The sequence below is a fragment of the Cyprinodon tularosa genome, unplaced genomic scaffold (genome assembly GCF_016077235.1).
Source record: "Cyprinodon tularosa strain WSP-4 unplaced genomic scaffold, ASM1607723v1 ctg257, whole genome shotgun sequence".
Classification (NCBI taxonomy): Eukaryota; Metazoa; Chordata; class Actinopteri; order Cyprinodontiformes; family Cyprinodontidae; genus Cyprinodon; species Cyprinodon tularosa.
Window position 1 is genome coordinate 27,626 of NW_024038953.1, and position 23,688 is coordinate 51,313.

General features: G+C 39.0%; 3 protein-coding genes across 4 annotated transcripts in view; 1 reads left to right on the forward strand and 2 right to left on the reverse strand.

The window, feature by feature from the left end:
* LOC119785735 overlaps positions 1-23,688 on the forward strand; it is a 63,404-nt gene that overhangs the window by 23,128 nt on the left and 16,588 nt on the right. The gene's annotated exons all lie outside the window — the stretch shown is intronic.
* LOC119785751 (THAP domain-containing protein 1 A-like) lies at positions 1,892-11,762 on the reverse strand. The gene is made up of 4 exons (XM_038288547.1): positions 11,529-11,762; positions 11,108-11,204; positions 10,691-10,815; positions 1,892-2,001 (listed from the first exon to the last, which is right to left on the reverse strand). The coding sequence occupies exons 1-4, from the start codon at positions 11,755-11,757 to the stop codon at positions 1,892-1,894; spliced, it is 561 nt and encodes a 186-aa protein (XP_038144475.1). The 5' UTR covers positions 11,758-11,762.
* LOC119785734 lies at positions 2,503-8,826 on the reverse strand. The gene is made up of 2 exons (XM_038288498.1): positions 6,377-8,826; positions 2,503-4,954 (listed from the first exon to the last, which is right to left on the reverse strand). The coding sequence occupies exons 1-2, from the start codon at positions 8,628-8,630 to the stop codon at positions 3,207-3,209; spliced, it is 4,002 nt and encodes a 1,333-aa protein (XP_038144426.1). The 5' UTR covers positions 8,631-8,826; the 3' UTR covers positions 2,503-3,206.

Consider the following 23,688-nt stretch of genomic DNA (forward strand, 5'->3'; position numbering starts at 1 on the left):
TATATAGGGTGTTGATGTCATTAGGCCACACCCCTTCTCGTTACATAGATAAACACCACCTGATTTACTTAATTGGTAGTTGGCTTTCAATCCTATAGAGGGATTATTTGTTTATCAACACGGCGGATGCGCGCGCATCTTGACTGCAAAAAGTGCCGGGTCCTTTAAAGTGTCTGGTCGAATGTTGTGATTATACGCGGTTATTTAGCAGTTGCGATCTGCTAACTAGCGATGTTGTCAGCGTTCTACAACAGTTTATCACCTAGTGATAAAATAAGTTATGCTGCTAAATTAACACTAGTTAATGGAATACGTCTTAATGACCCATACGCGTTACATGCCGGTGAGTGGATAAATGACGAGAAAAAATGGCCCAAAATTCAGTGGCCGGACATTCATTCCCACCTGTGCAAAGTGCAATAGGCATTTCCATTACGAATGTGCAAAAGTAAAAAGAAAGGCTAGAGAATGGTATTGTGATCAGCGCAAAAAACAGAAAAACTAGAAAAAATGCACTCTTAAACATAGAGGTTCTCAGTGTGCATCTTATGACAAGATTGTTTAATATTGTTATTTTTATTATTGGTTACATGCACAAGAATAAATATATTTCAATGTTTCCTTGACTCTTGAATACTTTATTAATATTTACACAGGGTTTACACAGGTATCAGCTGATTGAATTGTTTTCTTTTCAATGGCAAAACACAAAGCAAAATATCTGCATATTTCATTTAAGATTTTGAAATATATCATACAACAGAGGAATGAGGAAAAATCTCAATATTCAAAAGCAAACTGGATACAACACACATTTTGAACCAAAACTGCTGCAAAATGTTTTAAACCACAGCTTTTGAATGTTCAATGAGCTTATGCAGTGAAAATACTTAGGCAATCATTTTTTTCAAAAAAATAATATTCAATGACATTTAAACCTCAATTCATAGATGTCTTAATTTTGGCACAATTCAATTAAGGGCTTTTAATTTATTTTCTAGGGACTATGCATTTGCAAATGCTTGTCAATGCTGCACAAACAATTACAATGTCATCTAACAGGTCCACCTGTGATAAAGGAATAACAGTAGTAAGAATTCGGAAAGTTTTCCATCTCCCTATTATTCTTTCAATGTGTATTCTAACATTGGACAAACGCCTCAATGTTTCCACCTCTTGAGCAGACAACTGCCTTTTACCTTTGGTAAAGTGAGGGATCCTCAGGGTAGCACCACGCAAGGCAAGCTCATCTCTAATGGTAAAACCACGATCTGCTAGTATCTCATCATTTACTTGTAGAAGGTCATAAAATCCAGACTCGGCTGTAAGTTGTTTATCAGAAACACGCCCACCCCAACCTGCAGACAGAAATGTAATTGCTCCTGCAGGTGACATGCCAATCAAATACTTAACTGTGTTACGGCTCTTATAATTTGAATATGTTTGGGCTCTGGCTGTTAAATTTGTTGGTCTGTTAATAAAAATTTCTGTGCAGTCAATAATGCACCTGCAACACTGGTATTTAGGTTTGAAACATTTTGGCATATTCTTTAAAATAGCATGCTTACTTGGCCACTTGATTAAAGGTTTCAAAATCTGAGACATAATAGGCAGCCAACTTCTTAAGATTTTAGAGATGTCACATTCGTTAACATTAAATCTGAATGCAATATCCTTGTTGGTGAGTCCTAATCTGAGTTTCATGAGTACAGCCTAAAGATGATCTTCTAGGGTCAGAGAGCCACGGATGACCTCAACACTGTCCTTAATTGTCTGCAGGACCCAATTAAAGAGGGCACTGGTTAGACCTGTGAAAAACAGCACCTGTGCTGCTTTACACTTCAGTGACGCAAAAGAGAACTGTGCAGTCCCGAGCATTTCTTTTAATTGTTCATTCTGTTTTCAGTTTGTTGATGTCCTCACGCAGGTTATCACACTCTGTATGAAGTTGGCTGTACTTCAGCTGGAGGTCATCATGGACAGTCTTTTGGACCATACCTTCTGAAAAATAAATACAAATTTTACATGCTTATCTTTACAAAAAACAAATAGTTACATTCTGGGTGATCAGTCACACTGTGGGCAAATACCTGTTTGCAACAAATATAAACATTACTAACTGATTAATCCCACTAATACGGAAGAGGATAAGGGCCACTGGAAAAAAAAAAAAAAAGTTAACTGTTTTTGTTTATTTTATTTCAGTATAATATGGGAAAAAAGTCAGAATTCTGAGAAAAAAGTCAGAATTCTGACTTTAATCTCAGAATTCTGACTTTGTTCCCATGTTAAACTGAAATAAAATTTAAAAATCAGTTTACTTTTTTTTTTTTCCAGTGGCCCTATACCTCTTCCGTACACTAGTGACTATTCTATTCTGCAATAATTAATATGTTAACATTTAGGAACACACAGATCTACGTCCCTTTATAAAAATCCAAATGAGTTTGCAGGCCGTCTTGGTCAGTGTAATTCCCCTCAGGCACGACGAGCACAAATGGATTTCTTGAACTGATTTAATGAAGCCTCCAAATCTTCATTAGCACCGTGAAAACTGTACAGAACAATACAGTTGATACAATTAACTAATTAGCTACCATCAAACCACACAGTGTACATTGTAGCTGGCTTACAACAGAATGAAACAATGTAACGTTATATACAAATAATAAAATACCTTGTTGGCTGCATGCCACAATGAGGGAATTATCCGTGAATTAAAAGGTGATTGTCCTTGATGCTGTCCTTGGTTTTTACTCAACAAACTTCAGCTTATAATGTTTGTGAGTAATGTGAAAAACCTCCGTTGATTTCCATGAAAGACGGGCGTTGGAGTTTGTTTCCATGGTAACCCAAGACGGACGTTGGTGAAATAACGTCTTCTCAAAACAGCGCAAGAACAAGCTTGTAAATATAATCATGAGAATAATCATAAATAAATCAAACCATTTGTCACTCAGTAAAACAATATAAATATACAATCATATTTACAATAATTAATATGAAATGTAAATAACTTTATATACATATATCAATATCAATGAAATATATCAATAAACTGTCTGCATCATCATGGATACATTTACACTCCCACCAAATTACACAAACTAACAGTATGTGGGATTTCTTAGAGTTATAGCAGGTACCATATCATATCATCAAAGGATATTTCTCAAAGGTAAGCTAAATAAACTCACGTATTGCATCTAATCTGCTTCTATCAAAGTAACAACTTTGTGTATAGGTCTCTCTAAATACACCTTACTCGTTGTAGCTTTCCCTTTGCTATTGTATGTGGTGTGGCTAACTAGCAGCTTCAGCTTTCTGACCCTACCATCTTTCCCTGGGTAGACTTCAGTGACTCTTGCTAGTTTCCATTTGTTGCGTGGTGTCTGTTCGTCATGGAGAAGGACGATGTCATTGACTTTTGAGTTCCTTCTGGTTTTACACCACTTCTGTCTTTGTTGCAGGTTGAGAAGATATTCTTTCCTCCATCTGTTCCAAAACTCATTGGCCAAATACTGGACTCGGCGCCACCTCTTTTGTAGATAGAGATCTTGCTTGACAAATTGTCCAGGTGGGGGAAGAATGATTGTTGATTTCATAGTCAGAATGTGGTTCGGGGTTAGTGGTTCAGGTCCAGATGGGTCGTTCAGATGTTCAGCGGTAAGTGGCCGGCTGTTGATGATGGACATGACTTCATACAGGTAAGTCCGGAGAGAGGTGCTGTCGAGCCTTTGTGCAGACTGGTCCAGAACTGCAGTCAAGATGCTCCTTATCGTTCTTATCTGCCTCTCCCATATGCCACCCATGTGACTTGCCACAGGAGTATTCATGAGGAACTCACATCCTAGAGCCTTCAGTCTCTCTTCATTCATTCCTTTCATGAGTTCTGCAAACTCTCTCCTTGCACCAACGAAATTAGTCCCTTGGTCGCATCTCAGTTGGCGAACGTTTCCTCTGATGGCAATGAATGATCTGAGTGCATTGATGAATGCGTCGGTTGTCATATCGTCGATTACTTCTATGTGAATGGATCTTGAACATAGACAGGTAAGTATGAGTCCATATCTTTTGAGATCCTTTCTTCCTTCTTTAATGCCGATTGGGCCGAAGCAATCCATTCCAGTGTACGTGAAAGGTGGAGCTGCTTCCATTCGATCTTGAGGTAAGTCGCCCATTCTTTGTTCTTCGGTGCGTCGTCTGTATATTCGGCACTTCACACATTTGTAGATGTGTGATGAGACAGCACTGCTGCATCCCAGGATCCACCATCCATTAGCTCTGAGTGCGTTTGTTGTCATTCCACGTCCTTGGTGTTGGATCTTTTCGTGGTGGTGCTTGATGAGTAAGGATGATATGTGGCTTTTCCGTGGAATAATTGCTGGATGCTTTATGTGTGGGTGTAGTGCAGCTTGACCTAGACGTCCTCCCACCCTGAGGATCCCTTCTTCATCCAGGAAGGGGCTTAACTTCTGTAGCTTACTTTCTTTGGTCTTTACAATTTCCTGCTTTTGCTTGAGTCTTTTGATCTCAGCTGGGAATGCTTCCTTTTGAGCTAGCTTAATGATGGCAAGCTCTGCTTCTGTCCTTTCCTCGATGCTTGTACTTTCATTGGTGCGTTGCTTCAGACCTTTGTGTTCTTTGGCCATTCGCTGTAATCTTGCAACTGCTTTTACAGCTCTTGTCCAGTCTGAAAACTTCTTCAGGTGGTCTAATAAAGATCTCTCTTCCTTTGTCTCAGTATTGCACACAAGAGCCTTACGAAGTTCGGGATCATCTTCGTTGACTTCTCCCACCTTGCATTCTCTCTGCAGTGGACCTCTTTGCCAAAGAAACTTCGGGCCGGTATACCAGTTTGAGAACTTTAGTTGGTCTGCAGTCAAACCTCGAGAGGCATGATCTGCAGGGTTGTCCTCAGAAGCAACATAGGACCACTGTTCAGGCTTTGTACTTGACTTGACTCTTTCGATGCGGTTGGCGACAAAGACTTGAAATCTTCTAGCATCGTTGTTTATGTAGCCAAGAACAACTCTGGAATCTGTCCAGAAGAACTCTTGTAGATCTTGGATTTCGAGCTCATTCCGGAGCATATCGCTGGTTCGAACTGCAACAACTGCTGCAGCGAGTTCAAGTCTGGGTATTGTTGTGACTTTTGTTGGAGTAACTCTTGCCTTTCCCATTACGAGACAGCAGTGGACTTCATCAGATTCATTGATGGATCGCAGGTAGCTACATTCGCCATATCCTGAGACGCTTGCATCTGCGAAATGGTGAAGTTCGTAGCTTTTGACGTTGCCGAAATCTGAAGGTAAGTAGCATCTCCTGATGTGTGTCTCAGACAGATTGGGTAGGTCTCTGAGCCATGACTCCCATTGAGGTCTTAGGGCTTCTGATAGTTCTTCATCCCAGTCGGCTTTGTCTCGGCACATCTGCTGGAGAACTTGCTTCCCAACGAGGACAAAGGGTGCCACGAACCCCAGGGGGTCATAAATGGAGGCTACGGTTGAGAGCAGACCTCTTCTTGTCAGTGGATGGGGCTTTACTTGGACTCTGAACTGGAAAGTGTCTGATGTAACGCACCACTCTACTCCAAGAGCTCTCTCCACATGTAGTACTCCGAAGTCCATGTCTTGTTCTTTCACTGCAGTACATTCTTCTTCTGGGATGCCCGCCATGACATTCTTGCTGTTTGAGACAAACTTGTGTAGTCTCAACTTCCCAGTGCTGCAAAGTTCTCTTGATTCTCTGACAAGTTGTATGGCTTTATCTTCATTTTCCACACTTGTCAGACCGTTGTCCACATAGAAATCTCGTTGGATAAAGCGTTTAGTTTCTTCACTGAACTGACCTTTTCCTTGTGCTGCCAGATGTTTGAGGCCAAAGTTGGCACAGCCAGGGGACGATGCTGCCCCAAACAGGTGGACTTTCATTCTGTAGACTGATGGTACTGTATCCATGCAGCCATTCTCCCACCATAAGAAGTGTAGATAGTCTTGATCATCCTTTCTTACTTGAAACTGGTGGAACATTCTTTCGACATCACACATGACTGCAACAGGGCCCTTTCGGAAGCGGCACAGGACACCAACCAGTGCGTTTGTCAGGTCAGGACCAGTGAGGAGATGGTCATTAAGGGATGTATCTCGGAACCGGGCACAACAGTCAAAAACGACACGAATTTTTCCTGGTTTCTGCGGATGATACACTCCGTGATGAGGGATGTACCAAGCTGGGCTGTTGTTGATTTCTTCCTCAGGGACTCTTTCTGCATCACCACGAGAGATGATATCCTCCATAAAGGTACAGTAATCCTTGTAGTAGTTTTTATCTTTCTTTAGTCTTCTTTCAAGACAGTTCAGGCGGTGTATTGCACTTATCTTGTTGTTAGGTAGCTCTGGTCGCTCCCTTTTGAATGGTAAGGGCATCTCGTAGTGACCGTTCTCCTTTTGTGTGATGTTCTCTTTCAGCTTTGACAGGAACTTCATATCGTCTTGTGAGATGGGATTATCTTCCTTGGCTCTTTCTGAGAAGTCAGACTCGAGGACCTTAATGATTTCTGAAGTGGTCACTTCTTTCACCTTGAATCGGTTTATATAGTGTACTTCCGTTCGGAGGTTGATAGAAGACTCAACATCTGGTGTCACTTGTCTCACTTCTATACAATGACTCGTTCCGATGGCATCTCCATAGTCTACACAGGGACTTCCACACCCCACGATGCTCCATCCAAGGTCTGTGCGTTGTGCGTAGGGCTGGTTTGTTTTGCCAGATACAACTTCTCTTGGTAGAAGTGCTTGTGAGCAGTTGTACCCGATGAGCAGGCCTACTTCACATTCCAGTAGAGGTGAGATCTTTTCCTGAAGGTGCTCCAGGTGGGACCAAGCTTTTGCCTTTTCGTTTGTAGGTATGTGAGCTCTGTTGGCTGGAATGAACTCCCTTGTATAGGCTGGTGGTAGGGAGATCTTCTTTCGTGAGTAGAAGCCACGGGCTTGTAGATTGTTCACTCTTTGGGAGTTTACTGTTGAGGTTGCAGTCATCGTAGTGAGCTTGAGCTTAATTTGGTCTTTGTTGGCTTTCAGCTTGTCAGCTACTTCACTTAGAATAAAGGTTGAGTCGCTTTGAGAGTCCAGTAGCGCATACACAAGGACTTCTTCTTCTGGGCAGGTTGTAGATGAGAGCCAGACAGGAAGTATTGCAGAGGTATGTGTGCCAGCCTCACCAGAGATCGTTCTGTATGCAGTAGCAGCTGTGCTTGTTTCTTCAGGAGGCGACGATTCAGCTTCCTCTTGGCTTTGACTTTGCCTTTCCTTAGCTTGTGTTGGTTTCTTGTCACCTTTGGCTCTATCCACATGCAGGCAGGTAGGGTGCTGCTTGTGGCACACATCACACTCACTTCTACTGCTACATTTCTTTGAGTAGTGGCCAGGCTTGAGACAACCAAAGCACAGCTTGTTTTCTTTAACAAAGGTTGTTCGCTCTTGAACTTCCTCCTTCATGAACTTTCTGCATTTGAGCAAGGTGTGTCCATGCTTCTTGCAGAAGACACATGTCATGACCTCCTTTTCATCTGAGCTTGTAGCCAGTACCTTTGCTCCCATCGTCCTGTTCCTGTTGCCTCTTGGGCTCTCTGCTTCGCCTTGCTTAAGTGACTGCAGAGAGGTGATGGGGTGACAGGCGATCTTTGCTTCTTTGATTAGGAATGCAACAAACTGGCTGAAGGTGGGGAACTGGCCGTTCTGTTCTTCTATTTCAGTAGACTTCCGATTCCACCTGGCCGTTAACCAGTCTGGTAGCTTGGAGAGAATCTTCCTGTTTTCGTTGCAGTCATTCAAGATTTCCAGAGCCTTTATGTGAGTCATAGCAGCCTCACAACTGCGGAGAAAATCTGTAAACCTTCTGAGTTCGAAGCAATCCTTAGGTCCCATTTTGGGCCATGTGTGGAGCTTGTCTCTAAACGACTGTGCGATTGTGAATGGGTTTCCATATCTCTCGTCCAAGAGCTCCCACGCCGCAACATAGGCAGACGCTGTGCCGAGTAGGAAATAGCCATTGATCGCTTTCTTTGCATCTCCATCCACATACCTGCGGAGGTAGTAGATCTTCTCATTTTCCTGGATGTTCTTCTGGTCGATCAGCGTTTTAAATGACAGTCTCCAGTCACTGTACATCAATGGATCCCCACTGAATACTGATGGTTCGGGGATTGGGATTCTGTTGGTACTCACAGCATCTGCTAGCACCTTAACGAGCTCTGCTGTACTTTCATTTGGAGAGGTGATCACAGTCCTTGGTGCAGAAAACACATACGTGGATGGAGGGCTTGTGGGATCAGGCACTTGATTGACTGTTCTCAATTCACTCTTCAGTATGATATCTTTCTTCTCTTCTTCTGTGACCTCCACTTGGTCATACACTTGTATTCTCGCTTGTGCTGCATTTAGACCTTTCATTGTCTCCAAATGCTGTACCTTTCTTTGCCTCTCATCCAGCGTCCTTTGGAGAGCTGTGTGTTCCGCTTCTAGTTGAGCCTTGATTTTAGCTTCCTCCTCTTCTCTCTGGATTCTTCTTTTTAGATTTTCTGCTTCTCGTTCCATTCTCCATTTCAACTCTTCTGCTTCTTGTTCCATTCTTATTTTCAACTCCTCTGCTTCTCTTTCCAAATGACGCTTTACAGCTGCTGCCTCTTGTTCAGCTATTCTCTTCTGAGCTTCTTCTTTCAGTCGCTGTATTTCCCGTTGTTCTCTTTCTTGTTCTTGTGACACCTTGAGAACGGCTTGTCTTGCAGCGGCATCAGCAGCAGCTTCTTGTCGTCTTTCAGTGGACCCATTTGTGTGTAGTGAGGTCCTCTTCGAGTCTGAGATGAGAGAACTGATACTAGAGTTGAACAGAGAACCTGCTTCAGGCCAGTCATCTTCTTCATCAGGTGTAAGCCCACCCAGTCGTCTTGAGGCTCTGTCTATGATGAACTGAGATACATGGACACACAGATCAACTTTCCGACGTGTTTCCTGATCTGGAGTTTCGATTGTCCGAAGTTCATTATAAACACACTGGACATCTGCAGAGAGACTATGAACGTCATCGATGACATGGTTGAGCATATCATCAGATACTCTGTTGCTTCTGATAATGTTTTCTTTGAGTATTTAATGTGATTTCTCCATCTACCATACATATATCTGAACTTGTCTTAAAGACCTTTAATTTTTTCCTCCTGCATTCCTCTACCCTTCTCTGTCAGAGTTCTGGATCTTTCACTTCGTCTTACTGTGTGTTCTTCAGCAGTATCACCGACTTGACTCTTTTCAGGCTGCTTTTGGGAATCTTCTTTGTCACGAGTTTTATCCCTAACCTGACCAGTAACCTGCTCTTCTACTTGATCAGTAAGCTCTCCTTGTCCTGACATGTTGTACACTGACATGTTGTACACAAACTGAATATGTAAATCTAATAAATCTGTAAGCCTATTTATACTATGGCTGCTTGCTGTGTGATTATTTATAATTTTTAGAATTGTTTTTCTAAAATAACCTATACTTATGTAGATTAAACCCCTTATTAATTTAAATGCCTCAAATAAGATTTAACAATGAAATTATACTTTAAACCTCAAAGCACACTTATTTAAATACTTGCAAAAAGGGAATTAAGTCAGACCTTGTTATCTTGAAAATCACACCATATATAGGTTACAGTCAATGAAATACTTAAAAACATTGCAAAACATGTGATATGTGGGTGCTTATTATTATTACTCTCTATCAACACACACTTCACTTACACAATAACTAATAGCACATTTACAAAATTGCCCTTTCTTAGATCACCAACTTGTAAAGTGTCCAAGCTCCTTATGGCTTCTTTATGCAAATGTAGCTCTTATGCAATCTTCTTGCCTTTATGTGTTTGTGAGATGCGAGCTGAGTTTAGCCTTCAGTTTGCGCTGTTATGGAGTTCCTTGCGCTGTCCCATGTTCGATGAAAAGGACTCTGGCGCCATCTTCTGTCCCACTTGCGTCGGTGAAACAGTCCGAGTTTTCACTGTAATTCCCCTCAGGCACGACGAGCACAAATTGATTTCTTGAACTGATTTAATGAAGCCTCCAAATCTTCATTAGCACCGTGAAAACTGTACAGAACAATACAGTTGATACAATTAACTAATTAGCTACCATCAAACCACACAGTGTACATTGTAGCTGGCTTACAACAGAATGAAACAATGTAACGTTATATACAAATAATAAAATACCTCGTTGGCTGCATGCCACAATGAGGGAATTATCCGGGAATTAAAAGGTGATTGTCCTTGATGCTGTCCTTGGTTTTTACTCAACAAACTTCAGCTTATAATGTTTGTGAGTAATGTGAAAAACCTCCGTTGATTTCCATGAAAGACGGGCGTTGGAGTTTGTTTCCATGGTAACCCAAGACGGACGTTGGTGAAATAACGTCTTCTCAAAACAGCGCAAGAACAAGCTTGTAAATATAATCATGAGAATAATCATAAATAAATCAAACCATTTGTCACTCAGTAAAACAATATAAATATACAATCATATTTACAATAATTAATATGAAATGTAAATAACTTTATATACATATATCAATATCAATGAAATATATCAATAAACTGTCTGCATCATCATGGATACATTTACAGTTAGGATAGTAATAAGGTTTCATACCATTATATAGATCAGCACCAGCCTCTATTCCACACTCAGTTGGAGAGATGGAAGAGGGTGTACAGTGATGTCCATCTTCTGGACACCTGCTGGGGGTTGCATCCCTTCTTCTTTTTCTCTTATATCTGAAACACACAGGAGAGAACAATCATTTAGTGCAAAAAAACCCCCAAAAAACAAAAAAACAAAACAGTTCCACAGGTGTTATCTCCTAAATTCAAGTCCATACAAATCACATGCTCAGTCATCCCAACTCTCCATATGAGATGTCTAATAAAAACTACATGCTCTGACCTTTAACCCGGGTAACCTATATAGCTACAATATATCAATATTTTTTCTTTGCACTTCCACTCATACTATGTGGAGTCATGCTTGTAATCAGACAACAATCAAGCACACAGATGTGATACTTACCGCTCCAGTTTTGCAACACCGTCTTTGCCGGGCTGGATTGAGTATGGAAAGATAGACAGGACAAAGTCTGGGTTGTCGATGTCGTCTGATGCCTCTCCTGTACAAATAATGTATTGACGCAATCATCATCATCGTCAACCTTTATTACAGACATTAGTCAATCAATTGAAAAGACAGCACACACAGAGAAGTTTAGACCAGACAACGTGATGATGTTAATGATAAAACTTATGGCTGACCCGATGAGTTGCAACTTGATAAGACTGAATCAAGGTACATTAGCTTGTATGCTAGTTATCCTCCAATGTGTTTTGTAAGATTCATTAATCCCGTTTATATATGTAATACTTAATAATTGTATGTAAAACCATTGTTTGTAAAATCAGCGATGCCGTTTAGCTTTTTTATAGATAAGACTTACCTGATATAAAGTGATCGCTGCAGATTGATGCATTTTTAATCATCTGCTCGTTCCAATCGCTTCTTCTGATGGCTTGCAACCAATGACGTCTCTTGTTTGCCTTGAAAGGGGTGCGAGTTGATGGGATTCGGTAAAACTTGCGCGTTTTATTGTTTTTATCAAAACGGTTCGTGCAACCGACAGCACAACAAGACATGTTAGCGGCTCTTTCTGCAGGCGACATGCCCATTGGGGCCGGAAGTGACGTAGAGTGACGTTGCCTGATAATCCCTCTATACAGCTTAGAGTAGGACAACATGCATGAAAAGGATGATGTGGTTGAAATACTCATTTTCCTAAAGATTCTGCACACAATGTAGACATCTACAACATGCAGGGCAAGGTTGAAAACGTTATCACTAAAACAAATTCCTCATCTGTGTAAAACAATATTTGGCAAGAAGCTTTTTCTAATTTGCTCTTTAAGAATATGAGCGGTGATGACCCCCCTGATCAAAGTCAAATTACTTGTGATCTCCTGCTGGTTGATATTGATTGAAGTTCAACTACATTCAAGGTCAGCTTGAAGCTGATTATAGGAAATTACTGGAAACTCGTGGATGACTGTGAAGGCATGGAACTGACTACCCCACATTTCTTGTTATAACTCCAAAAAGATTAGGATGTAAGAGTGTGTATTCAATGTGCAGACTAGTAATCCAGCCCTGAGATCAATATTAACCATTTGGAAAAAAAAAAAAGGAATGGCTATACAGTCATATGAAAAAGTTTGGGCACCCCTATTGATCTTACTTATTTTCATTTATAAATATTTAGGTCTTTGCAATAGCTGTTTCAGGTTGATATAACTAATAACTGATGGACACAGTAATATTTCGGTATTGAATTGAGGACTACCAGAAAATGTGCAAGACTCACTAAAACAAAACTTGACAGGTTCAAAAATGTGGGTACCCTAATCATTTTAGTGATTTGAATACCCGTAGCTACTTTTCACTGACTTACTGAAACGCAAAATTGGTTTCGTAACTTTATTAAGATTTGATAGCCAGGTGTATCCAATCATGAGAAAATGTATTTAAGGTGGCCAGTTGCAAGTTAATCTCCTGTTTGAATCTCCTCTAAAGATTCATCATGGGCGCCTCAGAACAACTCTCAAATAATCTAAAAACAAAGGGTGTTCATCATAGTTGTTTGGGGGAAGGATACAAAAAGTTGTCTCAGAGATTTAAACTGTCAGTTTCCACTGTGAGGAACATAGTAAGGAAATGGAAGACCACAGGGACAGTTCTTAAGCCCAGAAGTGGCAGGCCAATAAAAATATTGTTTGTGGCATTCTTGCTTACATTTAAAGGAGAAAATTCAAATCTTGGAGAAAAAAAAACAGCTTGAAGTAGTTGCATTTTTTCTTCAGGTTTTTAAACTCTTACTGTGGCACTTTAACTTATTTGTGTTTTTAAGGTATTTATAGTGGTTTTATCTCCCTGCTCTTAACTATTTAAATTCTCTTTTAGTGTTTTAGTTCACTGCAAAAAATAGAAACCTCAATAAGTTATTTTTTCTTAAAATAAGTGAATTTTTCCTTGAATTGAGGACGTAAGTAAGACACTTTGCCAATGGAACAAGACAATTTCCTTTTAAAATAAGAAAAAACTATTTTATCGTCTTATTTCAAGTAAATATTATCTAACTATCTTATTTTAAGAGTAAAAATACTCATTCCATTGGCAGATCATCTTATTTACCTGCTCAAATTAAGGGTAAATATACTTAATTTAAGAATTTTTTTACTTATTTCTGGATTGTTTTTGCAGTGTTGGTGGTGCCTCCACCATGTCGGCCAGCCATGCCGGCATGCGGAGGCGCCACAGCGTTCGCTTTTTATTCAAAGAAACAGAAGAAACTCCAGTAAAAATGTCCAGACTGGATTTCTCCAGGATAGTGTTAATTTTTACCAGCCATTTTTAAATTTAGTTTCAGTTTTAGTCCAGTTTCAGCATCGCTTGTTAGTTTTTATCATTTAGTTTTAGTCGACTATAAGTCGAGCATTTTAGTGTTAATTTTAGTCCAAGAACACATAATTTTATTCGTTTAGTTTTAGTCAACAAAAACTGTCAACATTTTAGTCTAGTTTTAGTCAGGACATACAGTGGGGCAAAAAAGTATTTAGTCAGCCACCAATAGTGCAAGTTCTCCCACTCAAAAAGATGAGAGAGGCCGGTAATTTTCATCATAGATATACTATGAGAGACAAAATGAGAAAAAAAAATCCAGAAAATCACATTGTCTGATTTTTTAAGAATTTATTTGCAAAATATGGTGGAAAATAAGTATTTGGTCAGTTACAAACAGCTGGCTTTTTGTTGTTTTAGTGGCAAAAGAAGAATACCTTAAATAATGAATAGAAGTACATTTTTAGCTGGTCATGTTTTTCTTTCCTTCTATGTTTTGAGTAGAATGATGATTTTGCTGCTTTTGAGGCTTTAAAGAACTGTAGAATAAGTGGTTCATGAAAGCAGCTCATTGATGGATTTTCCTCTCAGATGCAGGCTCTTCAACATTCATACCAGCAGGGGGCAGCACTAGAGCTGCGTGAAGCTGACACCCCACCCACGTCAAAAAACTCTGCAAATAGACTGAATGGTTAGTGCAACGTTAGTGCAGATTTGTGCAGAAAAAAATATCGTTTGTGCTACTTTTGTTTAAGAGATATTAAAGATTATTTTTTAGGTCATCCAGAGGTCACCATCCCCCCATTAAACTCCAATTTGAACCAAAGTGGTCTCGTTTTTTAGTGCTTCGTTTGTGCTGATTTGTGCAGTTAAAACGGTCATTTGTGCTATTTTACTTTTAAAGATATAATCATTTTAATTTTTGGCTGATGACGTCACCATCCCCCCATCAAGCTCCGATTTGATCCAAAGTGGTCTCATTTTTTAGTGCTTCGTTTGTGCTGATTTGTGCAGTTAAAACAAACATTTGTGCTGCTTTACTTTTTAAGATATAATCATTTTAATTTTTTGGCTGATGACGTCACCATCCCCCCATCAAGCTCCGATTTGATCCAAAGTGGTCTCATTTTTTAGTGCTTCGTTTGTGCTGATTTGTGCAGTTAAAACGGTCATTTGTGCTGCTTTACTTTTTAAGATATAATTATTTTAATTTTTTTGGCTGATGACATCACCATCCCCCCATCAAGCTCCGATTTGATCCAAAGTGGTCTCATTTTTTAGTGCTTCGTTTGTGCTGATTTGTGCAGTTAAAACGGTCATTTGTGCTGCTTTACTTTTTAAGATATAATTATTTTAATTTTTTTGGCTGATGACATCACCATCCCCCCATCAAGCTCCGATTTGATCCAAAGTGGTCTCATTTTTTAGTGCTTCGTTTGTGCTGATTTGTGCAGTTAAAACGGTCATTTGTGCTGCTTTACTTTTTAAGATATAATTATTTTAATTTTTTTGGCTGATGACATCACCATCCCCCCATCAAGCTCCGATTTGATCCAAAGTGGTCTCATTTTTTAGTGCTTCGTTTGTGCTGATTTGTGCAGTTAAAACCGACATTTGTGCTGCTTTACTTTTTAAGATATAATCATTTTAATTTTTTTGGCTGACATCACCATCCCCCCATCAAGCTCCGATTTGATCCAAAGTGGTCTCATTTTTTAGTGCTTCGTTTGTGCTGATTTGTGCAGTTAAAACCGACATTTGTGCTGCTTTACTTTTTAAGATATAATCATTTTAATTTTTTTGGCTGACATCACCATCCCCCCATCAAGCTCCGATTTGATCCAAAGTGGTCTCATTTTTTAGTGCTTCATTTGTGCTGATTTGTGCAGTTAAAACCGACATTTGTGCTGCTTGCATGTCCGATTCAAACTATATTCTCTATACTTGCAGGTGATGATCACAACCGACTACATTTATTACACATCTACAACTGCTGTTTTTGTTTCAGGCCGCTTTTTATCCTGTAAATTCTTGTCAGTAATTTAGTCTGGGACAAAAGTAAATTATATCTCACTGCCAACACTGGAAAGAAGGGAAGTCTTTTTAAAATGTTTCTACTGATAAATCAGTGTCTTTATTATGAAGATTACCGAGCCTGTTTGTCCCCTTCTTATTAGATTATTTATATATTCATGCTAATTGGCAAAGATCTCTAGGGAAACGTGTTTTTATTGTTATTTTATTATTATTATTTTTTGTACTTTCCACTGTTATAAGAATACTTATTTTATACAGTGGCTTGGTTGCCCCATGCTGGAAAGGAAAGTAGTTATTCAACAACAGCAGTTGTGGTCCGCTGTCAGAACGCCTTGGTGGAAGAAGATGTGGCCAGATGCACCGTTTGGTCTAACCACTGTTCTCAAGAAAGCAGTTAATTTCATATATTTGTTTTATATTGCAAGTTGTTTTAGCTGTTATTGTAAAATGTGTTTTATATTGTTTTGTATTCCCTAATAAAGATTGATTGCAGCAAGATTTATTGTGCCTCATTTAAAGAACTTTGCTTTATATAGCAATGTCAACAAAGCCACCAATATATTAACCTTTCTCCACAGAAATGCAATATTGTTGTCTCACAAATGGAGAGGGGGACACACCATCCTGAGCCTGCACATGATCAAATCCTCACATTCTGCAACAGTTATATACTTATAACTTCTACAAATCTTTTACCTGTTACTTATATTCCATTATTATTATTCTAATATTGTAACTGCGATTTCTTTTAAGGTGGTTTTGATAGTCGTATTCACATTGTTGACCCTTATTTTCCGCACATTGAGCAGCAAACTGGTTTAAAAAAATAACTGAGATGCGCCAGAAGGATGAAGTTAGAAGTGCACAGCACGTAGGCAATTGAGTGTCATTTCAATTAACCAACCTTCTTAATGCTTTAATAAAATGCATCAAGCTTTAATTTGTAACTTATGACATTAAATGTAGGAGTTATTAAAACAGCATTGACCGTTTGGCAAATTGGAAGTCCCCACAACGACTTTACAGGGAGTGACGCCACCTAGTGAGTCAGTGAACTGTGCGTAGAAAGAATCAAATTAGATCATATATATATCAATAAAAGTGAAATCCTTCAAACGTCAACATCCGTCAAACGTGATTTTAGAGCAAGGTAAGATAATAAATAATGGGAGATGCATTGTTGAATGCCATACATACAGGGCTAGCAGCCACATGGCAGTAAATGTTAGCAACAAATAAGGTTTTAGTAACAAACGTGACACGATCAACAGCAACTACGTTATTTTTAGCTAAGTTGGCCAGGGTATCCGATATTTAATTTAATACAAAGCAGACAGATTTCTGTAAATCCAAAATTCAATTACATTTTAATTCCAGATTTTTTAAATTTTATTAAAGCAAAACCATTTATCTAGGGATTGGGCCCAAATCTTAGACCCCAAACATGGCTAAGGAAACTTTTTTAAATTTGAACTAATACTTTAAATGAAATTAACAACCCAATAAAAATGCAAAAATGTGCAAAAACCCAAAAAAACCCGATTTAAAATTTAAAAATTAAAACATAAAGGGCATATTGATTTGGGGAAAACCCGAATTTAAACTGAATTTTTTAGTTGAAGAAAATTTCCCTAAAAGCCCGAATATTTTGTTTTAAAAGCTATCAAATTTTTTTTATTTTTTCAACTAGATGCCTCACAGCCATCAGAACCCAAGGGTTTTTCCCTTTTTTTGCAGTTGTCTGCAATTAAAAAAGGGGGCCATTTTTCCCCTAAATGGCAAAATGCCACTCCTCCCTTCCCTGCTATTTGGACAAATTTAAAGCCCATCAGCGGGAAAACAAGATGTCTCCAAAACCCTGTGTACCTTTTAAAAATTTTAAACAGACAAAACCCATCTGGCCCATTTTTGGGGAGATCAATGGGCGGAAAGTGATCCTGAGAGCAGATTTGGACATGGGATTTTGACTCTGGTTTCTATTTCTTCGGGGAGTAAACAGCTCCTCATGTTTTCAATTGAAGCCCCTTTTTGGAGGAAGGAAATAAAATTTTGAACCAAGAAAGTACAATATAATGAAAAAATTTTCCCACCCATTTTGGCAAAAGGGAAAATATGATTTTAAAACCAGGCACTTGGAGTAAATTAATTAACCATCTGAAAAGGGAAAAAATTAAAAGAAAAATGTAAAATTTGGGGTTTTCCCCAGGGGACCCAAAGGGGTTTATATCCAACGCCCCCAAACAATTACATCGATATAAAGGGGCCTTCTGTAAAGATTGTCGGGGCCCAAACGTTAAAATGACATGTCCCCAAAAAACCAATATCAACAGCCCAATGATTCGGGATTTTTTCCAAATCGAAGACACGGGGATACCCTCCCTGCAAAAAACCGGGGCTTTCCCAAAGGGGTTTTGTCTGGAAAGTTTCCTGCAAAAGTTTTAAAAAGAGCTGTGTGAGGCGGGAAAGGACCCGGGGTTTTTATGGAGGTCAGCGAAGGCATGGGAATTGAGGTGATTTTGGAGATCCTAAACCCAATTCACCCCCCAAAATTTTTGGCGACCCAAACCGAAAAGCAAAGCAGGAGGAAAAAGATTTAGAATTGGGTGACAAAGACCCAAATTCTGTCTTTGAAAGTTTGCCCAAAAAAAAAAGCTCACCTCACAGTGGAAGTATAAGAGACTTTTTGGGTCTAAAATAATTCTTCTCCCACATTGGGGGTCCCCCCTCAGCTCCTCTGTATAAACCCATTGTCCAAAAAATCCCCCTCAGAAATTTTTTGTTTTTGTTTGCAACAGGTTCAGTTTTTTGAGAAAAACCTGGTGAAAAACCAAATGGTACATCTGGCCCACATCTTCCTATATCAAGGGGTTGACGGGGGAAAATTTGTTCCGCCCCGGGTAGTGCAAATGCTGTCAGAGAGACACGACATTAAGGGCTATTGCAACATGGCTGACAAAATTTGGCTTGGGACAGGTGCTGCAAATCCCAAAAGAAGCCGTGAGTGCTTTTCACTGCTAACTAGGTCCCTCGGGTGAAGGTTTTCACCCCTTTACCCTGTCTAAAGACATACATTAATGAGGGGCTTCCGGTCTATTTTGGGAACCGGTCGGGGGGAAACCCCTTTCCTTGTTTCATCAGGGTGGATTTTTGGCACACTGAAATAAAGATGATCTCCAGGGGGAGCTCCCTTAAAAACAATTCACAACCCGTGTAAAAAAGCCCTTCTTTGTCGGGCCCAAATCAAAGCTGCTTTCCAAGTCAAAATTTTAACCCCATCCCAAAACAGCAAATAACAGCCATCACTGTTTGGCTCTCAGCGAAGCAGAGGGAGTTTACATTTCGGGAGCCCCCTCTGGAATCAAGAGGTGTAAAAAATACCTAAACACAGATCACAAAAGCCCTTTTTCAACATTCCACGAAGCCCACAGAGGAAAATGCATAAAGGGGGACCCTTTTTTGATGAGATCCGGGAACTGCCCAAAGAGACGGGTATAAAACTTTATGGGGAGGAGAGCGGCCCACCGCTGCAGCCAAGGGGGGATAGGGATAACATCCATTTTTCTACCTGAGATTGTTCCACCCCTAAAAAGACTTCAATTTATTTTCCACTTTGGACAGGTTTTTTAAATGGTCCCCCTCCCCCAAAAGCACCCAGCCTCACGCAAGCTCACCACTGTTAAGAAGCAAGATTTCCCAAAAATTAAAACATAAATTTTTTAAACACGACAATTTGCCTATTCGAGTTACCCGCTTCTTTTCCCGCCCTCTTTCCTTCATAAAAAGGAAATATGGGGGTTTTTTGTTCTGCAAAACAAAAAATGGGGGGAAAAAACAACGGGATTAAAAAAAGGAAACCCAATAAAAAACTGCATCCCACGACTAACCACAGTGCGGAAGCCAAAGAAGATTTTGACCCCCTTACCACTCTAAAGGAATCCGAAAAAAACCACAGACTTTCCTCCACAGATAAAGATGGGGTGGAAAACGGGAAAGGGGGACAAATTTTTTTCCCCCCTAAAAAAAGAAAGCAAAATTTTAAATATCTCATTTCCCTGCACTGAAGGCCCCCATGCAGCCTTTTTCTTTTGGGGGGAAAAAAAGAGTGAAAGGGGGACTAAAAAAAAAGGGAAAACCTACCTCCCAAAATTAAAGGATTTTGGGAAGTCAGCAACCCTCGGGTCTAAACCCAACATTTTCTTTTGATGCTTTCTGCCCAGTGTTTAAATTTTGTGTTTTTTGTGACAGCCCCGGATTTAAAGAATGTTTTTTCGGAATAAACGGTGACAACCCCATTTTTGCAGCTGGTTAAAGCCATTTTACAGAGGGGTGACCCAAAGGATATATTGGGGAGAGAGCACAGCTATTTTGTACAATTTTTGAGAAATCCATTTTGGGGTTCTGGCGCCTACCAAATCGTGCCCATCAACATCTGTACAAAAAGGGAAAAAACAAGAGGAATTTTTTCAAGTTTTTCCCTTTTAAAAGCCACTCCCTCTTCACCGTATTTCCCAGCTAAAAAAAGGGAATCACAAGGGAATCCCAAAATTTTTTTTTTCCCTCCTGAATCTCTGTCCTGGGGGGACTTTTGGGCATTTCTCCCCCTTGGGACTTTGCAGTAAAAAAAAACGGGCTCTTTTTCCCAGAGTCTCCCTGCCTACGCCCACTGGAGGAGAATCAGAGTGTCCAGGCTGAATTCAAAACAAACCACTCCTTCAGGAAAAATGCCCCTGTGCTGGAAGAGTGACTCACAGCTACCGTTTTGGGGAAAAAGCATGGATTGACACTGACCTTGCAAACACAACTGAATTTCCTTTTTGTGAAAATTTTCCCCCTGTTTGGCTCTTTCCCAAGGGAAAAACACTGACCTTAAAAGGAGTGTCCCCTTTCCCCGGCCAGCTCAAAACCAAAAACGGTCTTTGGGCATTACACTGCCCACTGCCGGGAAAAGCCCATGTATGTGGAACTTTTTATGATCTGGCAAAGGGGAGTGAAGACCCGGGGCCTGAAAAAAACCAAAGGCATCCACATGCTTTGTTTTTACCCAGCAATTAAAATTTTCTGTTTTAAAAAAAATAACTTTGGAAGGCAGGTTTTTAGAACCCAGAAGAGTTCCCAGTTGTTAAAGGGCCCATATTTTCAGGGTTTAAAAAAGGGGGTTTTCCCTTTTAAAACAAAATGCAAAAGTTAACAAAAATTCGTTTTCCAAAACAGAATGTTTTTTCTTCCCTTTGAAAGTAAAAAGGTTTTATTAAAATTTCAAGGGGACTTTTTTTATAGTTGAAAAATTTTGAAGCAAAACTTTATTACATTTTTGTATTTCATCTCTCTTTTTATTTATCTTTTGTAAATTTTTTTGTAAAGTACTATGGTTCAAAAAAGGGGGGCTGCTAAAAAAAATGTATTATTATTAATTTTTATTAATTTCTTTCCCTTTTTTGGGGTTTCTGCACCAAAAAAAAAAGCAAATTTCAGTTTACAGGCTAAGTAGTAAACTAAAACAAAATACAGGGAAAAGTGGTTTGACTATAAAGAAAAAAAAGCATCTGTAAGGGAAAAAAATCCAAAAAAATTTTTTCTGTTCAAGCAAAAGGGTTTAATTAGGCTAAGGTCCCCCCGTTCATTACTAAACTTCAAAGCGTGGAGTGGGGAAAAATTGTCCAAAAATTAATAAAAATTTGGGTTAATTAAATAATTAGAAATTACAAAAAATGTTTGAGCAATTTTTTTTTTTATTTTAATTTAGCTCAGCATAAACTTTTTATTAAAAACGTAGCAGTCCCGCACCCAAAATATTACTGGGCTGCAAATCTTAAAAAAAAACTTTTTTAAATTTCCCAAAGGGTTTTTGTTGACAAATTAAAAAGAGCCAAAAATGGATGAATTTTTTAAAAACCCAGATACAGTTTTTTTTTTGAACCCCCGCTGGGGGATGGGAAATGACACAGCTTCATAAATTCAAACCCCCGGGTTTATCATAGAAATACCAAATATGACGAAGAAAACTAAAGACTTATAAAAAAGGTTTAGGGGGCAAATTGAATCTGCCCGAAAGGGCGGGGGCAAAATACTACAATGCAAACTTTATTTGAGGGCTTTAAAGGGATACAGGGAGTAATCAAGGGTCTTGGTTTTGGGCTAAAGAAAAAAAACAAATAATATCATACTAAAAATCATTTAAAAATCAGTAAGCAAAAAGTAAGTAATCAGGCATGAAAAAACATTCACCATAAAAAAAATATCATTAGCCCCTGACACCTATGGTCAATCTAGCCCAAAAAAAATTAAATCAACCAAAAAAGAAAAAAGTTTTCCCCCCCCCCCAACCAAAAGGAAAATTTAAAAAATCCGATCCCCGTGCATAAAGACTGAAAACAAAACATGTATTTTAAACTTTAAAAATTTAGGCTAAGCCCAAAAAAAGGAAAAACATTGAGTAAAAAACCCTTAGGGTTTGTACTACTAAAGCTGCAGCTAAAAAACTAAAGCTGCAGCTTAAAAAAACCCAAAACAGTTAAAAAAGAAAGGTTTTATAAGGAAAATTTTTCAAACCCCCAAGGCATAATAAAAATTTTCATGTCATCAGTTACACACTTTAAAAAATCCACTGGGCATGCCCTAGGGGGGGGGGGAACCCCCAACTAACTTTTTGACGAGACTCCTTTCTTTGCTGCTGAAATTTTTTCCTTCCGCAGCTCTCTAATAGGGGGGGGGTTTACCCCACCCCCCTAAATTTTAAAATTTTTTATTCTTTAAAAAATAAAAACACAAAAAATGTTTGTTTTAAATGGGACAAATCCCGCACAAACGAAGCACTAAAAAATGAGACCACTTTGGGTCAAAACGGGAAACTTGATGGGGGGAAAGGGGGATGTCTTTAGCCAAAAAAAATTTAAAAAAATTATTCTTAAAAAAATAAAGGGAGCCCCAAATGACCGTTTTTTAAATGGGACAAATCAGCCCCAAACGAAGCACAAAAAATGAGACCCCTTTGGGTCAAATCGGGGCGAAGGGGGGATGGGGATGTCATCAACCAAAAAAATTAAAATTTAAATTTTAAACTTAAAAAGTAAAGCAGCCAAAAATGACCGGGTTTTTAAAAAGCACAAATTTAACACAAACGAAGCACTAAAAAAAAGGACCCCCTTTTGGGTAAAAACGGAGGGTTGAAAGGGGGGGAATGGTGTCCCCTCAGGGCCCAAAAAAAAATTAAAAAAATTATATCTTAAAAAGTAAAACAAGCACAAAAGGGGTTTTTTTTAACTGCACAAAACAGCACAAACGAAGCACAAAAAAAAGAGACCACTTGGATCAAAAACGGAGCTTGATGGGGGGGGTGGGGACGTCATCAGCCAAAAATTAAAATGTTAAAAATCTTTAAAAAATAAAATTTGCACAAATGACCTTTTAACTGCCAAATCACACAAAAGAAGCACTAAAAAAGGGGAACCCCCTTTGGGTCAAATCGGAAACTTTATGGGGGGATGGGGATGTTTACACCAAAAAAAATTTAAAAAGATAAAAATTTTTTAAAAATAAAACACACAAATGTCCCGGTTTTTAAATGCCCAAATCAGCACAAACGAAGCACTAAAAAATGAGACCAACTTTGGATCAAATCGGAGCTTGAAGGGGGGGTGGGGGAAGTCAGCCAAAAAAAAAATTTAAAAAAGATTATATCCCAAAAAATAAAGCAGCAAAAAATGTCCCTTTTTTTAAATCCCCAAATCAGCAAAAAACGAAGCACTAAAAAAAGAGACCACTTTTTGGGTCAAAAACCGGGGCTTGGGTGGGGGGGGGGGGATGTCAGCCCAAAAAAAATTTAAAAAGATTATACTTAAAAAGTAAAGCACACAAATGTCGGGGTTTTTAAATGGGGAAAAAAATTTAGCACAAAAAGCACAAAAAATGAGACCCTTTTGGGTCAAAAACGGAGCTTTTGGGTGGGGGGGTGGGGGAGCAACAGCCAAAAAAATTAAAAAAATTATATCTTAAAAAAAGTAAAGCAGCAAAAAAAGACCGTTTTTTAAAAATGCACAAATCTCACAAACAAGCACTAAAAAATAACCATTTGGATCAAAACGGAGCTTGATGGGGGGGTGGTGAAGTCATCACCAAAAAAATTAAAATAATTTTTATCTTAAAAAAGGGAAAGCAGCACAAAAAGACCGTTT

Coding starts and splice junctions, on each gene's coding strand:
- LOC119785734 (XM_038288498.1), bottom strand. CDS start 8,630: ATGGAACAAGAAGCAGAAGAGTTGAAATGGAGAATGGAACGAGAAGCA. Junction 4,955..6,376: donor GCTACCTAACAACAAGATAA/GTGCAATACACC, acceptor GAGTCAAGTCAA/GTACAAAGCCTGAACAGTGG.
- LOC119785751 (XM_038288547.1), bottom strand. CDS start 11,757: ATGGGCATGTCGCCTGCAGAAAGAGCCGCTAACATGTCTTGTTGTGCT. Junction 11,205..11,528: donor CAGCGATCACTTTATATCAG/GTAAGTCTTATC, acceptor TTATTTGTACAG/GAGAGGCATCAGACGACATC. Junction 2,002..10,690: donor TGGTGCTGATCTATATAATG/GTATGAAACCTT, acceptor TTTATTTTTCAG/AAGGTATGGTCCAAAAGACT.